Here is a 23,970-nt window from a genome sequence, read left to right on the forward strand (position 1 = left end):
AGCTGTGACATTACCCAGAGCCATTGAAAAACATTTAACGGCTCTGACATTACCTTGAGGAAAAAAAAAAAAAACATCCAAAACAAACCATGGCTAACAGTCAGATTCAGCCGTTTATTTATGATCCAGAATCAGATCCAGAGGCTGAAACTGAACGAGAGCAGCAGCAGCAACGACTCGCTCTGAGCGGGGCTCGAGCCCGGGTCTCCGATGGGAGGGGACGCACTAACACGGAGGCAGAGATATTTTAAGCAGTTTTACTCACCGCCTGTGGTTCCAACACACGATCGTGACCCTTTTTCGTTGGGATTGCATCATCCTTAAGAAATAAACGATACGCAAATCCGTCGTCAAACTGGGCCTTGTTTGTAAAACAAGCATCTTCGAAATGCAGGGAACTAAACACAAACACAACTCCGTTGATGCTCTGTAAAAATAAACTCCATCCACTGGTCCCTTAATGCTGTTACTCTTTTGGTAATCTGTGCAGGGTTGTCTTGCCCTGGCAACCAAAAACACACTTCTTTTGTGACATTTCGCGACGCTCTCGCTCTGATCAGTGAAGTCTGTTGTGCTCTCAGTGCTCTGCTATACGGGAGCGCGCGCTCTTCCGGCAGAAGTGCCTCAGGACCCATATAAGGAAATTCCGCTCCATCTAACGTCACACAGAGCCATACTCGAAAAAAAACTTTCCGAAACTTGTGACAAACCGGAAGGAGTATTTTTGGAACAGAAATACTCCTTCAAACGTACAACTTAATTTTTGAAACTTTGTCCATGTTTAGCATGGGAATCCAACTCTTTAACAGTGTAAAAAACTCAGTATGCATGAAATAGCATTTCACCCCCCCTTTAAGGATTAAAGCTGCATAGGTCAAGTTAACACACACACACACACACACACACACATTAGTATCGTTTGGAAAACAAGTTTTATTAATTTTGATTATAGAATCCGTGGTGTGACATCTTGTTCCACTTAATCTGGCAAATGAAATCAGAAAACAAATTGTCATTAAGGCAACAGAGACATAAGCCCAATACCAATTCTACCCCTTTCCCCTTCCCTCCGTTTCGCGCATTCACGTGAAGGGGTGTCTCGATTCTCTTTTGGTTGGAGGGGTGGGGGTAAGGGCCAGATAGCCCTTCAAACAAAGATTTTTCGGAACCACACTTCAAACGAAGGGGTATGAATTATCTCAGTAACATTGCTGCTGCAGCGAACAAAGACACAAATGTAAGTTTTTGGCAAAAGATTTTAACAGTAATAATGTTTTATTTTACATTCAATTGGGAGTTCACTTTAACGTCATGTTACTCAAATGTTTGCCCCCCCCCAAAAAAAAAAAAAAAAAACACCCACACTTATATTTGCTAACGTCATATCATTACAGTGTGCATGATAGTGCCACAGCATGTCTGATCAGGGCGATAACTGCGGTAGACACTGATGGGGGCAATCCCCACAGATGATTAGAAATCGCTACACCATTTTCTCAAATATTGCCTATTCGAGAGAGAAATTGAAGTGGTGTGTATTCGCGTCGGTGCGTTTATCTTTTTAGAGGGAGTTTAAAAACAGCGATTGCTGATCACTGGAAAATATAATGTAGTGATTTGGAATTAAAAAAAAAAAAAAAAAAAAAAAAAAAAAAAAAAAAAAAAAAAAAAGCCTTCACCCCAAGCTGTAATTACTGTGAATGAGATAACATTCTACTTTGAGCTGTTAACACCCTTGGACTATTACACCTAAACATGTCCCACTACCACCTGACCACCTCAGATTCAGTAGGTGCTAAGTTGTAGCTCTCAGAAAACTCCCAGTTCACAAGTTAGTTACATTTTTTACAAGGATGTTTATGCATTTTACTAGTAATTACGATATGGCGTGAACAACTAATTTTAAAATGTATACCACCAAATTACACCATGTCTCTCTCCTTTTATCACTCACCGGAATAAACCTCAACTTCACACAGAGTGAGGTATTCATTGCGCCCAGGCACAATAAGGTTGACGTATCTCCCGCTAACAGGACTAAACTCAAATGTTTTTGTGTTTCCAAGTGGGATGGGCCCAACCGTCGCAACCCTGTGAAAAGACACAGGAACAGAGAAAAAGAGAGGGGCGTAACAGATACTTCATTCTTACAGGCATTCATTATTAAAAGTAATTTAATCTTATTTACGTCTTTTCTAACAATTTAGTGTAGGTATTAAGCACTTACAGCTCATTATTGTTGCCGTTATTCTCCAGGCTGTTGCCGATACGGATCTGAACACCCTCAATCCTCTTTTCACAGCAGTCTCCACGATTAGTGAGGCTAACCCTGGTTACCCTGTAGACGTCCAGCAGGTCAACTCTCCACCAGGGGTCCTTGTCCCCGTTAGTATGGCTGCATGACCCGAGCGCGTACAATGACTCCCGGTTACCATCAACAGCATTATGAGCAGCCGCTAAGTCACTGTATGTGGAGGACTGAACAGCTTCGCCTCCAAGAGCAAGATTCCCTGTTTAACAAAGTAATAGCCAATAACTTTAATTTATAATCCAATTACAAAATGGACAAATATTGCTAGGCTATGTAATGCAAGTGATCATTACAGTGCTCTCTGGGATACTTGATTCAGACTGGTCAGTCCAGACATTCCAATGTATGAGGTTTCCAAATAAAGACTTGATGTCAATGAGGTTTAAAAGGTACAGTATACTTTGAATCAGTATACTTCAATTCCTTCTGGAATTTCGTCTCAAATCAGTTGGTCCATGCATTTTGTTCATTTATTTTTTTGGTGTGCCATGTAATTAGAATAACTTTGAATCATCTCTAAATGGTTTGTCTAGACTGAACTTGATTGTTAGTTTTTCCTAGGAGCCATTTAGTCTCACGTAGCCAGATGTTCAAACTGACGGCATTAGGTCTGGGAACCTTGGCTGTTTGAATGGCCAACATAACAGACCTTGTGTAAATTACTTGGACGCATTAACAGAGTCCATTTGGGGGGGGGGTGCATTATTTCCCGAATGCTAGAGGAGTGTACCATATTTTTTGGTATAGAAGTTGCACCCAAGTATAAGACGCATCAGGCAAAAAAAAAAAAAAAAAAAAAGCGCGACTTGTAGTCCAGAGGATATGGTATATGGGGTCTTTTTATAAAAAAGATTTTATATATTTAACTCAATGATTCTGCAAGCACTATAATTTGTCGCGTTACTCAAACTGCACAAACATTGGCTCAAAGTTGAATGTTACAGGGATTGATTGACACCAAGCAAGGCGATATTTTGGCCCATTTCTTATTTGTTACCAGGCATAACTGTAAAGAATCCAAGACACACCTCCTGGAATTTTTATATAGTACAACCAATCAGGGGACAGCTTCAAAACTCCTGAAGCATTTTCAATTGTGTGATCTGCATCAGATGTTCAGTCAAAAGGTTCATAATGTGGAGACTAGGAGGTATTGTTCTTCACAGAAGCTTTGGGTTTTACAATTAAGTTGATAATATATTTCAACTAAATCTCAATATTTTGGATCCTTTTTTTGTGGCAAGTATCTGTCTAATAAGCCAGGGTTCTGATCAGCCTGTCTGGGTTTATTTTGTGATAACTGTCTGGATGTACTGTACATTATCCTTCTTCGTTACCAAATATTCAGGAAGATTATACTGTATGCGTTACAACATTTACAGTAGAGCACTCACTTGGAACACAGATGTACAATGGTTTGTCCTCTTCTGTTAATAAAAAAAGAATATTAAAAAAAAACCATTAATACGATTTAAAAAAAAAAAAAAAAAAAAAAAAAAAAAAACCCTCTACTGTCGACTTCAGTCCCTTACCTGCAAACACCTCAACTTCACACAGTGTAAGAATTTCATTATTCCCAGGTAGAAATATGTTGACATACTGGCCGTTAACAGGCTCAAACGCAAACTCTACAGTGCCATCAGGAACAGTGAGAACCGTTGCAACTCTGCAAATGCAAAAAGTAGTTACATTGGAAACCAGATGCCTCTAAACACATGTCTAAACAATTAAACTATACTGAAATCAAATGAGATTGTATAGCACCTTCCACAATACAAGTTATTTTTCGGGTTTTATATCACATTGCTATAAGAAAAAAAATGGTCTAAACTTAATTAAAGAAAAGTATGGTAGGTCTTCTTGACAGTAGCTTGCTGAGTAGCTGGTTTGTGCAGAAGGTATAGCTTTGCTTCCTGTATTGTCAAACTAGATAGCACAAACATCGGAATATGATAAACATTTCTTACAGCTGGTTGTTGTTTCCGTTGTTCTCCAGACTGTTACCAATGCGAACCTGAGCTCCTCTGATTCGCTCTTTGCAACAGTCTGCACGATTAGTGATGGAAACATTGCTTATACTGTAGACGTTTCCAAGGTCAGCTCTCCACCATGGGTTAAACTCCCCTTTAGTGTGAGTACATGAGCCCTTTCCGTAATTGGAGTTGCTGTTTCCATCTACTGCATGTTCAGCAGCTCCCTGTGGGTGTCCTAAGGAGGACTGCACCACTTTGGCATTAAGAGCAAGATTCCCTGCACAATGACATGAAATTGATAGCCATCTTGAGGTATCAAACAAGCCAATAAGTCAAGATCAATTCCTCAAATCAATAATCAGTTTTTAAATCTAGGCATTTTTCACTTTTATCATTCCAAACATACCTTTCGAGTCAGCGACACACAGCCCAGTAGAAAGGGTTAGAAACAAGAGCACATGGACGGCCATCCTGATTCAAGACATAAATGGATAGGTGAGTGACCACGGTTTGCAAACTGAATCTGCTGTAAAAGGACAGTTTACTGGAAGCACAATGAAAAAGCCAAGTTCCAAAATAAGCCTCAATAAAGTAGCCTATGTGGGAATCGGTTACACATTTAATCGGTTCATATTTAACCTAGATATGTCTGCAAGTGGTCTGTTAAAGACTGCTTCATCTGAAAAGCCTCTGCTGCTTGGTAGAAACATCTGATAGATGCCTCTACATTTTCTAAATGTCTATTTGACATTGGATAAGAAGAGTTTAGACATACTTCAGGAGAGAAGTTTCCTGCAGATGTCAATGCAGACGTCAAATAGATGTCTCCATGATGTATGTGTGCCACCTTGGAAATATAGGTGGTTTAAAATTGTATAAAGTTAGATTAAGATGTTGTATAAAAATTTGCTCGAGAAGAAAAACAAAATAAGTTGTTCGGCCTGTCAATTTAATTTATTTGTAATGAGATTGGGTGCTTTGTGGTTGGACATATGTGAATTTCCAACAAACACACAAAAAGAGTGGGTCAACGAAGTGCGCGACCATCAGAATCTAAGGTTTCTGCCATAGATTCTCCATTTCTAGCTAATAATTGTGAACAGATGTTTTTTGAAGTGTGTGGTATTAAAAGTTTCGGTCAAAACTTCTGTAGTGTTGAAACCCCCCATACTGATTTACTCGATGAAAGGAAATTAGTATGGTCTAACAAGTGGGAGCACGCTTTTGTCCACTAAAGATCTGTTTTACACCCCTATCGGAATGCGCCAGATTTTCATTTAAACTGCATTAGGATGAGAGTTAATTTGGGGAGGGAGCAGTATTACTACAAGAGAACATGGATATTTATCATCCTGCAGTTTTTCCAAAAAAGGTTTTCATAAAGCCAAAGTTACACAGCACAATTGAGACAAAAGCTCTTGCTTTAGAGCTAGAGCTCCAGCACTTTGAAGTTTATCTTGGAGGTATAGTGGGACCATTATTGCATTCACCGACCATAATCCTCTCACCTTTCTTTCCTTATCTGTAATGACAAACACTGATGCGATTGGTTGTGATAAAAATCACTTCAAAACTCCAATAAATTTCCCCTCCAAATCATAATTTTAGCTGCTGTAAAGAGGGCACAAACATTCAACTCACCTGAAATCCATAAATGTATCAACGTTAAGGAAGACCTTCACAAATCAGAAGTTACCTGCGGTTAAACAAAATGCAGGTTTTGTACGATGAGAAATTGGTTATTAAAAATGTATCCCATGTTTAAAAAAAAAAAAAAAAAAGTAATATGCCTGAACAGAACACTTCAAGACCAAAATTACTTTTGTAGCTATGAAAATGAATACTCCCCAGCAGTCTATGGAGAGTATCAAGTTGACTAAACTTTTAATACATTTATTGCGGAATAAGTCCCTCACAACCAAATGTTGTAAACACTAAATGGAATGGATGAGCTGAAGGCCCCAGTCAAAGAAACCTGGGCTTCCAGACCACCTCAGCAGTGCCACTAACCGATCCCCTCCATGCGGCGCCGAATTGAGGAAGTAATTAAAGCAAAAGGAGCCCCTGCCAAACTATTGAGTACATGTACAGAAAGTGAACATACTTTCAGAAGGCCAAACAATTAAGTTTCTTGTTTTTTTTTTTAGTCATAGCGTATACACGGACTATACTATACAAAAAGTTTCAATGGAGGGACACAGAGCTCTGATTAAATCTAAAATATCTTAAACGGTCTTTAGAAGATGAAGGTCAGCCTTACGGGTTTGGAACGACATGGTCAATCATTAATGACAATTATTTGGTGAACTAACCCTTTAATTGCACCAATCTGAAAGTTGGACCAAAGCATTTTGTGTAACTCAAATATAACTGCCCATTTACAACGCCTCAATTTGGTAGTACAATGTGGGCTAATTGTTACCCCTCTCAACTCGTATATAAAAAGGTACAGAAGATCTTGTCTTTCATCAGGTTCATGGTCAGGGAGCTTGGGCTCAAAACATTCGTTGAGCACCATCTTACGCAGTACATTATGATCGGCAAATTCTCTAAAACCACACTGTTAGTGTGAAGATCTTGCATGCAAAGGTTAATATTTTTCTCACGTTACCATAATGTGTTAACATTCCTCTCCATTGAGTTTACCTCATTAAATAAGGGAGAAGCATGTAGCCCTCACTAAATATCACTGGCACAACATACTCATTTCCAGTGTTTTAAGACCTTGCACACAGAAACCAGTCATCTTTGGAAATAGAGGGTTTCAGAAAGAATGAATAGAAGTCATTTTGAAAGTCTATTGAGTATTGTACTTTTTAAATATTAAATGGAATAAACCACCATCTCAGTTAATATTGTGAAGCTTAAGTGATTAGTAATATGCCTGGAGGTGGTGAATAAATAGAAAATACGGTCACACAGCAGCTGAAGTCCACCTTTAGTTCATCAGCTTGGTTAGTTCTCAACAAATACTGAAATGTGAAGTTAATTTAATGGGTCTTGAAGGAGATCCATTTTCATATGTTCTTTACCAACTAACACAAAACTCAGTTCTAGTTTAAAAAAAAAAAAAAAAAACCCACACAACAACTGAAGAAATACAAGAACAATACTGTATCTTCTAGCTAGAAGAACAGCTTCAGGTTAGTGACAAGTAATTTGTAGAAGTTAGTAAGAAAATTGAATCTAGGAAAGTAATTTGTTTAAGCAAACAGAATCTATATAATGAAATGACACTGAGTGCATGTACCTTTTTCCTCTTTATGTCAGTCAGTTGATCTGGTGAATCTCCTACAGGAAGCAGAGATGCTAAAATATGTTTTGATAAGATTCTCCAAAGTAAGGTACTTAACTTGCCGTTGATACACAGATACACATTTATACAGGACAAAGAACAAGGAATCGAATTAGGGCTGCACGATTAATCACATGTGATTGTAATGTGTGTCTCCGTTAGTAAAACCGGTTCTGTGATTAGTGGTAAATGTCCATCACCTGCTTTCAAAGGGGCAGCACTTAATATATAGAGCCGTAGTTTGCTGACAAGCCACGCAATATCGCTTCAGATGCGGTTATGAACGCAACATTGCGAGGCTTGTCAGCAAACTACGGCTCTGTAAGTGCTGCTCATTTGAAAGCAGGTGATGGACATTTACTGCTAATCACAGAACCAGCTTTACCTTTACTGACCAGACACTCATGCGATTAATCGTGCTTCCCTAAATATAATTAAATAAAGGCAACCAATAATAGAGCTAAAAACGAGCGTGTTCTGATCAGGGCCATAGCTGGGGTGATCGGCCAGGTGCAGGTTGTACCAGTGGGCCCAGTTTGAAGTGTTTAATTTGTATGTTCGTTCTGTTTATTTGTTTGTGCTATTTACACAGTGTTTGTTTTTATTTTTATTTTAAGTTTGTAAGTGTCCAGGTACAGAAACAGAGTAATTAAATGTAAAATAGCACTGCATAGTCTTCACTGTAAAATTAAATATACAGTCAAACCAAATTTTATTCAGACACCTTCAAAATTTCTAACATTATCACAGTTTATTTGCACTAATTTAGAAAATTGTAATAAATATGAGAGGGACTCCGAATTAGACTGTCAGAACAAATTTATCTTAATATCATCCTAATATCAGATAACTTTGAAAGATATGTAGTGGATTGCAATAAAATGAAAACTTCAGACAACTGTCAATAATTTGTTGACCAATTACCAAGCAATGATTAATTTTGTTCAGTCTGTGATGTTAAAAGGTTGCATTAGCAATTCTGGAAAAAAAACATAAACAAAGCATGGTGAGGTCAAAGTGGAAAAAATGGTGGTCCGAATTTTTTTTGTTTTTATCAGTTTCATTAGTAATCAACTGTATGAAAATTATTTGGGTATAATATGCCACAGTTCACTTTATTTTGCTATACTCACTGCCTTTTTTTTTTTTTTTTTTTTTTTTTTTGCTATATATATATATACACACACACACACACTTTTTTTTTTTTTGCTATATATATATACACACACACACACACAAATGAGTTAGATTTTTTTTTAAGCATCGAAAATACATTTTGGTATCACAGCAGTTCAGTCAGTGTACTGTTTGAGTAAATGAATTACTCCTGGATATTGGTTTGTTTGAACTCAGAGGGAGTGTCAGCCACATTAAAATTTAACAGCTTGAGTGTTCCTGTAGCTCAACTGGTAGAGCACTGTGCTATCAAGCGCAAGGTTGAGGGCTCGGTTCCCCGGGAACACATGATAGGCTATGTAAAAATTGATAACCTGAATGCACTGTAAGTCGCTTTGGATAAAAGTGTCTGCTAAATGCATAAATTTAATTTAATTTTAATTTAAGTCATTTGTGAATTAATGCTTATTGGAGATGGGAACCATTTAAAATGATTCAGTTCGATTTGGTGATCTGTTTCAAGAAGATCTGGGTACATCGAATGATTCGTTCATGAACCTGATATCACAAACTGCTTTGTTTTGAACTCTCTCACAACAGACACAGAAGAGAAGACAATGCTGAATAAAGTCTTGGTATTTGCTATTTTTGGACCAAAATGTATTTTCGATACTTCAAAAAATTGATTAAAATCACTGAATTTAAAACTAATTCAGAAATGTATACAATTAAACATTTAATCATTTTCTCACTTATAATGATTATAAGAGTTTGAGGTATGACATAAACTTGTGGAAACGAATATAAATGTATAGCTATATGTTGTTTGTATAGTAGACATAAGCATGTGCATTTTTTATGAAAAATAATGTATTTAGTGTGACGTGTCAGCTGCCTCCTCCCTGATTGTCACCGGCACCCCGTCCTAAATTGCTGCCCTTCACCAGGCTCCCGACTGGAGTGGGTGTGTGAGAGGAGGGGCGCTGGACGAGTCAGGGCTGGCGGCGTGTGATGGGACACACCTGAAGGAAATGAAGCCTCATCACCGCCGCTGTTTAAAAGCCCAACGCGCCTCTCCTCGGGAGACCGATCTCTTCCCTGTGCATGCACACTGGTGTCCTCGTGGGTCCAGAAAGAGTGTGTTGAGGGACTCCCGCGCCACAGAAGACGTGAGCTGCCGGACCCGCGATCCGGAGAACCGCACCCGTTTACACGACCGACGGGCCAGGATGCCGGGCCGTCCATCCCCTACCAGCGCCGCGGCCAACGAGAGTGATGTGACCGCTAGAGGAAGCCGCCGCCCCTCGCGCCCCGGACCGAAGAGGGGAGCGCGTGCGGCCGCCGGACTCCGCCCCTTACCTGGACCCTTCCTCCATGAATACTGCCCGACCCACATGAACCCTGCAGCACGACGAGGACACTAGGATTCCCTGTTTTGGACACTCTCCCCCTTTGGCCACCTTTTATCCCCTTGTTCTTTGATTTTGTTAAAGGTCCCCTTCTTCGTGATTCCATGTTTTAAACTTTATTTAGTGTGTAATGTTGTTAGAGTATAAATAATATCTGTAAAATTCTAAAGGTCAAAGTTCAATGGCAAGTGAGATGTTTTATGGTACAGAATTCGCCAACATCGATCGACCCGTTTGGACTACAGCCCTCTAGTTCCTGCAGTAATAACGTCACTAAAACCGTTTTTTTGACTAACCTCCGCCCACATGAATTCTCAAACAGGGGGCGTGGTCTTGTTGCGCTCCGACAGAGAAGGAAGAGCTGTTTGTGTTTGTCACAATGTAGTTGAAACGCTGTTTTTTTTCATCTCTGAGTCCAATCACCTTTGTTTGGGCTTCCCAGGAATGCTGTACTTTGAGATTATTGGTTACAATTTATGTTTAACACGGTTCCCGAAAATTATAATGCATATGTAAAACTATGTGCAGCTCATTTTGCTAAGGACAGCTTGCTGAGGACAACTTCCTCAATCTCAATCAGTTTAATGCTGGATTTGCACAAAGATTATTCTTGAAAGATGGAGCAGTTCCCTCTTTGTCTGGAGAAGGCGTTGTTTATGGACCTCAACTGGTAAGTGTATTGTATTATTTAAGTTGGTGCGTTTAACAGTTTCTGTAACTTATTACACAAAGGGCAATGCTGTTTAGCTTTGTTAACTAGATGTTAGGGCTGTGCAAAAAAAAAAACAAATGCGGTTTTCATGCGCATCTCGTCAGTAAAAACGCTCCTGTGACTATAAATACATCTCCAGCACATGCGTTCTAGCCCAATCACGTTGCCAGGAGGTCAGCCTGCTCTCAGCTGCTGTCGAACCACTACACAGGAACCGCTGGCCCAATCAGAACTCGTCACGTATTTCTGAAGGAGAGGCTTCATAGAACAAGGAAGTCATCAGCTCGTTTTTGTGACCGTGAAAACAGCAGTATACAGATAGGCGAATTGTGTGAAAAATACGGTGTTTTTTTTAACACGCGAAACATGAACACATGTTATATTGCACACTGTAAACACAATCAAAGCTTCAAAAAAGTGCGTAAAACGGGACCTTTAATAAAAGCCTCTCCGAGTCCTGACGCCACGCCCACTGTCTGTCTTGTGCTCCTCCCGTCACATTAGTTAATATAAATTGCCATATTTGAAAGTGTATTGTGATATGTATGTAACTGTTTAAAGTTTTTATTTACTTTTAATGTCAGACAATAGCACAAGGTTTTAAGGAATAACCTTTTCATTACCGTTGTCATTAAAGTCAGATGTGTGCATGAAGAGCAGAATTATATATGATTCAAATTGGTTTTGGATGCTTTTAACCTCACACCTCGTATCACTTTACTTCCTCCTCACTGTAAACATCCACATGATTTTTTGATTCAGAAAAATGCAATACAACATGCAATGCAGTAGTAATTTATTCATGTAGAAAGCAAAGATGAATAAAGATGGGTTTGTTCAGGCTGTAAATACACAACCTGCTGCAAACTGAAGTGAAGAATGTCAAAGCTTTAAACAGTCACCATTCAAAACATTTCTCATTGTGCATCAAAAGAGCTCTTGATTAAATGATTAAAGCTGCATAGGTCAAATGAAAACGTACACTATTAGTATTGTTCAGAAAACAGAAGTTTGATTAATTTTGATTATAGAATCCTTGAACTGAGGTGTGACATCATCTTGTTCCATTTAATCTGGCAATGAAATCAGAAAAAAAAAAAAATAGTAATTAAGGCAACAGAGACATAATCAAATATATGCCTAAACATAGTACTAATGAATCTGAGGTGGTCAGGTGGTAGTGGTACGAGTTGAAAAGTTGTAATTGTGCGTTCTAAGAGGATGTGAACACTTTTATCATATAATTACGATATGGCATAAACACATCTTATGAATTGTAAAAGTACACATACAAATTTTTACACACCATATCTCTCTCCTTTTATCTCTCACCTGAATAAACCTCAACTTCACACAGAGTGAGGAATTCATTGCGTCCAGGCACAATAAGGTTGACGTATCGCCCCTTAACAGGCTTAAACTCAAATGTTTTTGTGTCTCCGAGTGGGACGGGCCCAACAGTCGCAGCCCTGTGAAGAGACCGAGAAAAAGAGAGGCTTGTATCAGATATACTTCTATTAAAGGCAAGTTTGTATTAAAAGGATTAATTAAAAGTAATGTTATCTTATGTACTCATTTTTCTAACAATTTGCATAAGTGTTAAGAGACGGAGACAGCACTTACAGGAGATTATTGTTGCCGTTATTCTCCAGGCTGTTTCCGATACGGATCTGAACACCCTCGATCCTCTTTTCACAGCAGTCTCCACGATTAGTGATGCTAACCCTGGTTACCCTGTAGACGTCCAGCAGGTCAACTCTCCACCAGGGGTCCTTGTCCCCGCTAGTCACGCTGCATGACCCGAGCGCGTACACTGACTCCCGGTTACCATCGACAGCATTTTGAGCAGCCGCTAAATTACTGTATGTGGAGGACTGAACAGCTTTGCCTCCAAGAGCAAGATTCCCTGTTTAACATAATAAATATATATATATATATATATATATATATATATATATATATATATATATATATATATATATATATATATATATATTATTTATTATTTTTTTATTTAATGTACTAAAATATCATTCCAATATAATGGACAAAATAATGCTAAGCTACAGTATGTAATGCAAATGATTATTACATGGCTCAGGGATATTTGATTCTTGATATTCCAAGATCTGATATTTCCAAATAATGATCATCATTAATAGCAATGATGTATAACAGACTGCTCATCTGGGTATCTAATACCAGTCCTTCTTGAATTTAGAACAGTTTTGTCTCAAACTAAGCGCTCATTATGACAGTTGTAAAAATGATGCATAATTCTAACATGAGGGAATTTGGCTTCACTGCATCTTTGTTACCAGGCATAACATTAATGAACGCAAAACACGTCTCCCGGAAATCCTGTATAATACATCCAATTAGATGACAACTTCTGAAGTGTTTTCAATTTTGTGTGTGATGTGCACGTTGAATCAACAGTGCATGGGGGTGAAATCTAATGCTGAGAACAGGAGCTACTGTTTTTCACAGAATCTTTGCATTTATTACAATTGATCTGATCTCAACTAAAACCAATATTTTGTGTCCTTTTTTTTTTTTTTTTTTTTGGTGGTAAGTAGCCGTTTTATAAGCCAGGGTTCTGATCATCTTGTCTGGGTTTATTTTATGAAAACAACTGTCTGGATGTGCATTATAACTTATTGGTTAGCAAATGCTCTGAAATAATATAATATATGTGTGTTACTGACAACATTCACGGTAATGTAGATAACTTACTTGGAGCACAAATGTACAATGGTTTGTCCTCTTCTGTTAATAAAATAATGAAACAAACAAAACATTGATAAGAACATTAAAAAAATGATATCACTTATATACAGTTTTCTTCTCTCGCAGTCCCTCACCTGCAAACACCTCGACTTCACACAGAGTAATGACTTCATCATTCCCAGGTAAAAAAATATTGACGTATCGTCCGTTAACAGGCTCAAACGCAAACTCTACAGTGCCATCGGGAACAGTGAGAACAGTGGCAACTCTGCAAATACATAAAGAACAGTGTTAAAGTGGAAACCAGATGCCTCTAAACACAATGAGCATCCCTAAAAAATGTTTATTAAACTACTGAAATCAAATTAGTTTTGTTTAGCACTCTTTAAATTCGAAATGATTGTTCATGTTTTATATCATATTGCTATAAGACACAATGGTCTAAACTTACAAATGTCTAATCACAATATGAAAAAAACAAAACAAGTATGGTGTGCCTTCTTGACAGTGTCTTGCTGAGTGGCTGGTTTATAGAGGAGGTACAATTTTGCCTCCTGTTTTGTTAAACTAGATAGAACATAAACATTCGAAGAGGATTAAACCTTCGAAACATTTCTTACAGCTCATTGTTGTTTCCGTTGTTCTCCAGACTGTTACCAATGCGAATCTGAGCTCCTCTGAGTCGTTCTTTGCAACAGTCTCCACGATTAGTGATGGAAACCTTGCTTATACTGTAGACGTTTCCAAGGTCAGCTCTCCACCATGGGTTAAAACTCAGCTTTAGTGTGAGTACATGAGCCCTTCCCGTAATCTGCATCTCTGTTTCCATCTACTGCATGTTCAGCAGCTCCCTGTGGGTGTCCTAAGGAGGACTGCACCACTTTGGCATTAAGAGCAAGATTCCCTGTTCAATATGATATGAAAAAAAAAAAAAAAAAAAAAAAAAATATATATATATATATATATATATATATATACATACAGGTGGGTTTGAGGCAATACAAACAAACCAATCAATCAATATCAATTCCTCAATCAATAATCAATCAGTTTTTAAATCCAGGCATTTTTACTTGTATTATCCTAAACATACCTGTCAAACCGGCGACACGCAGCCCAGTAAAAAGTGTTAGAAACAAAATCACATGGATGGCCATCCTGATTTGAGACATAACAACACATTGTCACAAATAGGATGGGACAACAGTGGTGGATACTAAATAAGTATTGTTACTGTAAGTAAAATTTTGAGGTGTCTGTAGTTTTAATTTTCAAGTATTTTTAATTTGGGAAAACTTTTACTTCAATACATTCTAAATCATAATTTTGTACTTCACTATACTTCATAAAAACATGTCGCTCCCCATTATTTTGAACTGGAGAAATCGCCGCACCATGAGGCATGCTAGCGGTGTCCCAACCCAATCTCACGGCAATTCATACATATTTTACGAGGTGGCTTATTGGTACAAATTCATACGACCACACTAGTACAAATTCATAAGATTTGTGCCAAATCGTACATATTTTACGAGTTGCACAATTCGTACAAATTTGTACAAATGACCCCGCCCCTAAACCTAACCGTCACTGGGGTTTAGACAAATCATATAAAATCGTACGAGTGAGGTCGTACAAATTTGTACGAATAAGCCACCTTGTAAAATACGTACGAATCGGTGGTGAGTACGTCTGTAAGATGTCTGTTAAAAATCACTACATGCTGAAAAGCATCTGCTGTGTACAAACATCTGATAGATGTCCCTAAGATGTCAGTTTTACATACATTCTAAATCATAAACATTTTAAAGACATCAAATAGACATCTATTTGACATCTAAAAGGAAATGTCCTATAGACGTATTGCAGATGAGCAAACACTCAAAAAAAAATGTCTTGCAGACATCAAACAGACATCTCCATGATTGACATATGCTATCAGAGAAATAAAGTTTGTGTATAAAATTGTATAATGTTAGATTAAAAGGTACTGTACAGGGAACTACACTAACCTTTTCTACTGGTGGCACTTTGTGCGACTAACTTTTTCAGTTAATGGTTCAAAACATGATTTGGTCGCACAAATTTTTTATAGTAAGCCGATCAGGATAATAATGAAACTGTATTGCATTCAGATGTACTTTTTATTTTACTTGCCATTTTTTAAACCACATGCCTTCTTGTTTTATTTCTTACAGTGCACACAGTGCATTGCTCCGTTTTGGTACCTTAACCCAGGGCCGTAGCTGGGGTTAGAGCGGCCCTGGTGCAGGTTGTACAGTGGGCCCTGTTTTAAATTGTTTAATATTTACTGTATGTTCATTCTATTTTTTTATTTGTGCCATTTACACAATGTTTTTTTTTTTTTTTTTAAGTTTGTAGGTGTTCAGAAACTAATTTAAAATAGCATGCATAGTCTTCACTGTAAAATAGAATACACAGTCAAACTAAAACTAATGAACTAGTGTCCTGCACCCACCAGTAAAACAATATAATGAATTATATCAGATTTTTGGATTGACTGTGGATAAATTCTTGTTAAAACTACAAAGTAATTCAGTCAAGAGCAGTGAGTGATTTGCTTTCATTTTCTTGAATTAACATTAAACAAACTGATAGCAGAGCTAGTAAATTAGGCTTTGTCACTTTAAGAGACAGTGCATCCATTATAATGATACACTTCCGATTTCTTTCAAACTCTTTACTTTCACTTAAGACATAAACACAGACTTTTTGAACACACTTTCCAAAACAAGTATTTTGACATATTTAGTATAGGCCTATTTGTCGGTACAAAAGCAAGAAGACTTTGAGACGCGTCTCTGCGTGCGCCCTGAACACCAGAACACCACGGTCCTGAATTAAGCTCTTTCGCATCCTTTTCTGTTTGTTTAAACTGCGATTTGTATTTGTTCATTCAGGTGCAAGAGGACGCGAACATCGAAGGAGAGCTCGGTTCAGTGTTGCTGTCCGTGAAACGTGGCTCTCTCGTGCAGACCGAACACAGCGCGCGAGTAACCAGCTACTCAGTTCAGCTTTTCCGCATCGCGGGGCTGAAGCCAACTTGATGTGTTGAAAAATAAAAAATATTCTTAAAATACATATTTCTGTTTTAATAAATGCTCATAGTAAATCATAGCATATTGCCTAAAACATAAGGTAGGTACAAAAATAATCAGTGTTACATTTGCGACCTCATAAAATTCAATGTCATTTCAAAAGGTCGCATATGCGACCATTCTGGTCGCAGTGTAGTTCCCTGCTGTATAAAAATGCTTTTGAAAAAAAAGTGCTCAGAGATAGCTTTAAGTGTTGGGCCTGGAAAGAGGATGCCAAAGGTCCCTGGGTGGTCTACAATTTCAGGTAAATTTTTAAAGTGTGGATTAGGGCTGTAACGAAATACCGATATGCCAATATACCGTGATATAAACATTTATGATTATCATACCGTGTACATTTAAACAGAAAATAACCGACACATAATCTCACCTGCGCCTAGGCAACAACTTTACACCTAAGGGGCCATTCACATATCGCACCTAAAAATGCATGGAAAATGCCTTCGGGCACTTGCACTCCTGAGGCGTCTGCCATTGCTAAGCAACCATGACCTGCTCTCTCCATGAAGACGCGGAAATTTCAGCAATGGATAAATGGATTTGCATGATAAAAATTGCTTGCAGTAGCTCTGCTGATCAATTTATTTAAAAATGGCAATCCATATACAGCTATGATCAGCTGTTCCTTCATCTTGGCTGAGCTTTCAACATTGTTATGGAAAAGGTGAGGAAGCTACATGACCTGCGGTGCCCTTGCGGAATTCTGAAAGTTGAGATGTTTTTAACTCGATGCGGTGTGGACTCGCCTGGAAAAAACGAGAGTGTCGCACAGCGTGCACGTCACTTCCATTATGAGCTTGAAATAACGAACTTGAGCGCGCAAAAGACGTGATATGTGAACGGCCCCTAACTGTTCTCCTTCTCCACCCACACGTACAGCGGAGACAACATCAGAGACAGAGGCCGTTATCTAATCTCAATCCCACGTCAAAATAGTAGTTAAAATTAGCACTAGTATGGGAATACTTTTTGCATTACTATAATATAATGTATAATTGTACTATAATGTAGCCTACTTCTATAATAATACAAATTAATAATAATATTAATAATAATAATTATAATAATAATAATTTATATAAACATTAGGGAAATATAATTTCCCTCATTTTAATTTAGTAAATCTCTGATGTGCAGCCCTTTGCGAAAACATAAAATAATAAACGTTTTAAAACATCAATTAAATTTCAAACATTCAAATGTCAAACATTTGTGCCCCCCCCCCCCCCAAAAAAAAAAAAAAGTTTGATTGTTTAATACCATATACCGTGAAACCGTTGGATTTTCTAAGACAATTATCATACTGTGAAAATCCCATACCTTTACAACCCTAGTGTGGATAAATGCACACTAATGGCTAAACTTTTCTAGAACTACAAACGCAAATAAAACATTTTAGAACATGGCAGATGCGTGCGAATGACAGTTAGGTAGAGAGGGGTACAAAATGTATTCATTAGGGTTTTAGTTACTAATTATCAACATTATACTGGTAAAAGTTAAAGCTAAAATTGGGCCCATTATTGTATTCTCTGACCAAAACCCTCTGACATTTCTTTCCTGTATGCATAAAAACATCCAGCGATTGATGCGATGGGTGTTGGTTGCGATGAAAGTGATACCAGATTAATTTAAAACTCTAATAAATAAATTAGATTTATTTTCCCTCCAATAATAATTTGACCTGCTGTAGAGAGTGCATTAATATTCTACTCACCTGAAATCCATCATTATATCAACGTCACAGAAGAGCTTCACAATTCAGCAGTTTTCTGCTTTTAAACAAAATAATACATTTATTCAATAAATAAATGACATGATAAATTTGTTCATAATTGTTTGCTATGTTTATTATTGATCTATATATCTGTGTATATTTATCTATTATTCTATTTATCAGTCATCGCTCTCTCTCTCTCTCTCTCTCTCTCTCTCTATATATATATATATATATATATATATAGACATCAATGATATTATGCCCTGACAAAACATTTCAAACTAAAAATTTCTATTGTAGATATAAAAATGAATACACACCAGCAGTTTATGAAGAGTGTCTAGTTGAATAAGATTGTGCTCAGAAATGATGCTTATTTATTGCTGAATAAGTCCCTCCCAACCGAATTATGTTTCTGATATCTGAATATTCAACATTAAATGGACCTATAGCAAGATTATCCATTTTTTGTAAGCCTTTATTCTGATAAAAGACAATTAAATACAGAATTTTGATAATTTCTGTATAAATCAGGAAGTTACAAGTAATTACAATACAATAATACAATACAAGCAGGATTTTAATGAACTATTTCAATAGTTCATCTTCTTGACAACAGCAGCCAAAAATGCAATGGATTTCAAAATTTATGTGATGAAACAGTACTTTTGCTTCTCTTTATACTGATTAATGTTCATTTTCAAGACTTACTGAAGCACAGGTAGGAATGGGTGCACTGAAATGTGGTTGAATAAAACTTATTTTCTGGCAGTGGTGTGGTTTTCTCATATTAAAATCACTTTACATTTACCACAGATGCTTTTATTTAAAGTGCATTCAATTTAGACATTTCATCAGTTCATGTATCCCTTGTTCATAGTGAACAGAACCCATAGGATTTCTAGTGCCATGTTTTGTTGTTTGAAATCCTGTAATCAGACACTTTATGTGTGAACATCTCGTGACCAATGTGTATGCAGTGTAAACAGAGTTTTTTTTTTTTTTTTTTACATAATTCCCCACCTCCATGCATATTAATAGAAAAGAAGCACATATTGCAGCTAAAGTCCACCTTTAGTTCATAAATACCAGAATGTAAAATTAATTATTTAATGGATATTGAAAGGTGATCCATTTTCATATGTTCTTTACCAGCCAACACAAAATGGCTCATATTTTTCTAGTACAAATGCACATTGCTTGCATTTATTTGTGCATTAAATTACAGATGAAAATGCTATAACAACGTGTGGCTTATTGTACAGTTGTATTGTAGCTTAGTCCATACATTAAATGTGATGCATATAACAAATGCATACATGATCTGAACAATGAATCAATTGTCTTTAAGTGCTGCTTTACAGCAGAATTTGAACTGTCTGCATAGTTGAGTTTCCATTACTGAGTCTGCTATTATTAATGTTATTATCAGATATCAGGATATTTCAGATAAACTAAGATGAACACTTTTATTTACTGCTGTTCTCTTTTGAAAAATACATTGGATTTTTTAATTAATTATAAAATGTAGGTGAAGAGATAGCGCTTTCACTCATATGTATGTTGATATACTGTATGTTGATACTTTTTATGCTGGTAAAAAAAAAAAATAATAATAAAAAAAATCTGTAAAGTGCTTCATTGATAAGTCATGTATTCAATCATATTTATTTATAAATCCATATTTATTTATAAATACTGTTTTAACACAGTATGCACTCACTCATTTTGGTTGAGTTAATTGATTCAGTCACAGTTGTGGCTTCTCATGTCCAAATAAAAGAGAGTGAAAATTTAGCAAATGCTTCCCTATAAAATGTGTAAACAAGGGAAATGTTTATTCATTCCTTTTTCTTGAACAAAATTTGCTTATGCAAATGTACTTATCATATAATCTTATTATATAATATAATGCTTAATCTGTGATCTTGCTATCAGGATGTAAACAAGGATCTTTAACTCTATGGTTGGGTAAATTTGAACTGTTTAGTTTTGTTTGCATTGCCACATGTTTTTCAAAAGTAACATGGATAATTTGATCTCAGAAAATAATTGTAAGTAACAATCAGCAGTTTTGTTTTTTATTGATAAAACTCAAAACACAGGATTTTAGTTGAATTCAGATAAGGTTCAGTAACATTTACTGATCAGTGTAAAAATCATTGTGCTGATGTTTTAATTTTAAAATAATACTATCAATATTTATGTTCTTATATCAACACTTTTCCTGCCGTAAAAGGGAAAACATGATTTGAATGCTATGTGGTTTTCTGATATCAGTTTAAAGAGAGAGAGAGTATCCAAAGTAAACATTACTTTCATTTGAGCAGCTAGTTTTAAGGTGTGTTTACTTTAAATAAGAAATGCAGTGCTCAGTAAACATGATATGGAGGCTTTCTTTGCAATTCAATACTCCTTCAAAACTAATTGCACGCATTGCAATTGTTCTTTGACCGTACATTGTTTTATTTTTATTTTTAAGTGTCTTGAATTCAAAGACTGTGGAGCATAGAGTCTTTCCTGTTTTTCCTCCTTTTATCTTTTATTTTAGCCTTTATTTTTCCTCAGATGTGTCTGTCAACATACACATTCAAGTTAAAATAACCAAAGTAATTCAGAAATATAAACTTTGTATTTTCTTTGTTAGTATAAGTAAATTGAATCTTGGAAAGTAAACAGAATCTGTCCATAGAAATGACATTGAGTGCATTCACACTTTTCCTTAAGCTCTTTATGACAGTCAGTTGATCTGGTGAATCTCCTACAGGAAGAAGAAATGCTAAAATATGTTTTCATGTGATTGTTCAACTCTCCAATTAATTATAGGTGCTTAACTTGATGATTTATTGTTTTCTTTCATAAGATAATCTGGTTGCACTTTATTTTACAGTACGTGTACTAACATGTACTTATAGATTACTTACAGTTTATTTATGTAAGAAAGTTCTGGTAACACAAGGTAACTACATGGGGTAGGGTTAGGTTTAGGGGTAGGTTCAGGGTTAGTACCTAGTTATTACGTAGTTATTGTAATTATTATAATAAGTACATAGTATGTACACAAGGAACAGGACTGTAAAATAAAGTGCTACCGATAATCTTCTGATGGTTATTTTACAGTTAGACTTTCATTGAGCTGTCTATCATTAGCAAAACTTGACACCTGTCCTAGCATAACATGTTAAAACATACTAGCATGATGTTATTAGTGGTTAAATATGCTAGCCAACATTAGGAATGAGTGGACCGATTTTATTCTTAATGAAGATCCAGATTGTGTTAGTAAGAACTTTGTCCTTTGTTCACTTCATTTTCCCGTGGTTTCATTCATAAACAAGGCACCATAGGTGAATTCAGCAAGAATTCATGTTAATCATTTAGTAATAGCCTGATCAGAAGGTTACAATGACTGCAAGAATCGAGCAGGATGTTAAGAGTTATTCTGTTTCTTTTACTGATTATTTTCGGGTTATATCATGATTTAAACAGATTCACACGCAATCGTTTTCGCAAAAATGCATTCAAACAAATGTAATCTTACATTATCAGCATGCTATCTGATTTTGAAATCTTGAAGTCAATCGATCTGTTTAGATAAAATAACTGACAAAAATGTACTGTTATTTTCATCATAAACCAAATTTTCACAGCAGAAAGCAGCAATTAAAGATGTAATGCTTACAATGTTATTAGTTTGACATGTTATATAGGGAAATAATCTCCTGTTATTTTTTTATTATTATTATTTTATATGCTATGTTATGAACATAACATTTCAAACATACTGAAACACTTTATTCACGGAGTGAAGGCGGAGCGTGTTACTGGTATCAGTTCGCGCGGAGGGGAAGTTGTTGCTGCTCACAGACTCTGCTGCGAGTGAGAGAGATGTTTAACCTGACGAAACGAAGACTACCACGCGAACACAAGCACAGCACATCCGCCAAAAATCAACCTGCAGCAATGCTCATTCATCGACTCGCCAAGCTTTACTTTTGTAGGTCGCATGGCAGTAAATAATTTGATAATATGACCATGCAGTCAATACAGATATTTAATAAAAACAAACAGGGCTGTAAAATAAAACAATAAAAATAAAACAAATAAAAAATGCACGCCAGGTCTACACTGGACACAAGTGGAACGATCCAACAAAAGACAGCAGAACCCAGTGATGGATACACTGGACACGATCCCCATCAGTGAACTGATGCTCGTTCTGTTTATGATGAAATGTTCTGAAACTGTGTTCAGATGATTTGACACTATAGTGTGATGTCATCAAGTTTAGACACACTTTTCGCTGTGGGGCACAGATGACAACTCTGGTGTCCGGTGTAGACACACAGAAAGTTTCTGCTCTATTTACAAATAAGTTCTATAATAAAAAAATAATAAAAAAAATAAACCAGCGGCATAACAAGATGTAAATTTAAACTAGAAAATATATTAACAGGTCCTCCGTCCATGACACTGACTCACTGCTGGGCTGGCAGTTTTAATCTGAACAGCTCTTAAAGCTGAGTGGATGGTTAGATGCATGATGGGCTAGTATTAAATAAATAAATAAATAACTAAAAAAATAAAAATAAAGGTCTTTCCAGCATTAAGATAATAACAGTACTGTTTTTTTTTTTTTTTGCAGTTATAAATTTGACTGCTAAATGCATGATAAAGAACTACGTTAAAACTTGTTTTTTAAAATTTCTTCATAATTTGAATATTGATTTAAAAATCAAATATATATATATATATATATATATATATATATATATATATATATATATATATATATTAGGCTATATGATATTACCCTACTTTAAAAGCAAGTAAAGAAGGCTCCCTTTAAAATCAATTATGTTGTCAATTACTAAAGCTATTTTTTACATCTTGTGAATTTTGTTGATTATAATGAGAAATCTTGAGTTTAAACGTGAGGGCGTTTTATTAATCCGTCCATTCTTTAGAGTTTCAAAGATTTAATCGTGGAGGTTTAATTTTATTTGTTTCTTGTTTTAGGCAAATTAGGCCTAAATAATGGGAACAAAATTATACATTGCTTCACGTTTAAACATACAACAATTTCTTAATCAGTTTACAGACAAATGTCTTTTTCTCAATAAGTTATGTCAAAATAAAGGACAGGTAACGGATAACAAAAATGCATGTAACGGATAACAAAAATGCATGTTGTTTTATTAAAAGTAAAAAATATAATTAAATATTTACAATATAAATTAAAATATAGGAAAATATTGACATTTTGTATATTTATCCATGTAGCCTACCCCCCCTAAAATAGGCTACCACTTTTAATGCTCTGATGCAAAGTAAACCACTTTTTTTTTTTTATAATATAACGCATAATTAATATAATATAAATAATACTGCACACCTTTTAAATGTGTCAAATCTAAAATATGGTTTAATACCATGTAGCTTAGAAAATATAAGCACAGACTCAGGCACAGGCTTGACATTTATCCTGCTTGAATTCGTTCTAAGAAATGCACATAACTTCATGAATACCAAACTTTAATCTGTGAATATTAAATATTAAGTATATTAAATATTTAGACTATAGT

At 36.1% G+C, this 23,970-nt stretch overlaps 1 protein-coding gene and 1 pseudogene across 1 annotated transcript; both read right to left on the reverse strand.

The window, feature by feature from the left end:
- Nucleotides 1-915: 915 nt before the first annotated feature.
- Nucleotides 916-7,775, reverse strand: LOC128017808 (uncharacterized). Its single transcript, XM_052603371.1, has 9 exons — nt 7,535-7,775; nt 5,926-5,980; nt 4,691-4,755; nt 4,279-4,561; nt 3,844-3,977; nt 3,706-3,738; nt 2,228-2,510; nt 1,955-2,091; nt 916-984 (listed from the first exon to the last, which is right to left on the reverse strand). Exons 2-9 carry the CDS (start codon nt 5,934-5,936, stop codon nt 980-982), a joined length of 951 nt encoding a protein of 316 aa, XP_052459331.1. The 5' UTR covers nt 5,937-5,980; nt 7,535-7,775; the 3' UTR covers nt 916-979.
- Nucleotides 7,776-11,610: 3,835 nt separating this feature from the next.
- LOC128017807 (uncharacterized) lies at nt 11,611-18,438 on the reverse strand (annotated as a pseudogene).
- Between the last annotated feature and the right edge of the window lie 5,532 nt (nt 18,439-23,970).

Source organism: Carassius gibelio, chromosome A7 (genome assembly GCF_023724105.1).
Source record: "Carassius gibelio isolate Cgi1373 ecotype wild population from Czech Republic chromosome A7, carGib1.2-hapl.c, whole genome shotgun sequence".
In the NCBI taxonomy this organism is placed as follows: domain Eukaryota; kingdom Metazoa; phylum Chordata; class Actinopteri; order Cypriniformes; family Cyprinidae; genus Carassius; species Carassius gibelio.

Bases quoted from the DNA above. Each gene is read 5' to 3' on its own strand.
- LOC128017808 (XM_052603371.1), bottom strand. The intron at 4,562-4,690 runs GTATGTTTGGAA...GTCATTGTGCAG, and splicing joins GTGTGTCGCTGACTCGAAAG to GGAATCTTGCTCTTAATGCC. The intron at 3,978-4,278 runs GTAAGAAATGTT...TTGCATTTGCAG, and splicing joins AACGGAAACAACAACCAGCT to AGTTGCAACGGTTCTCACTG.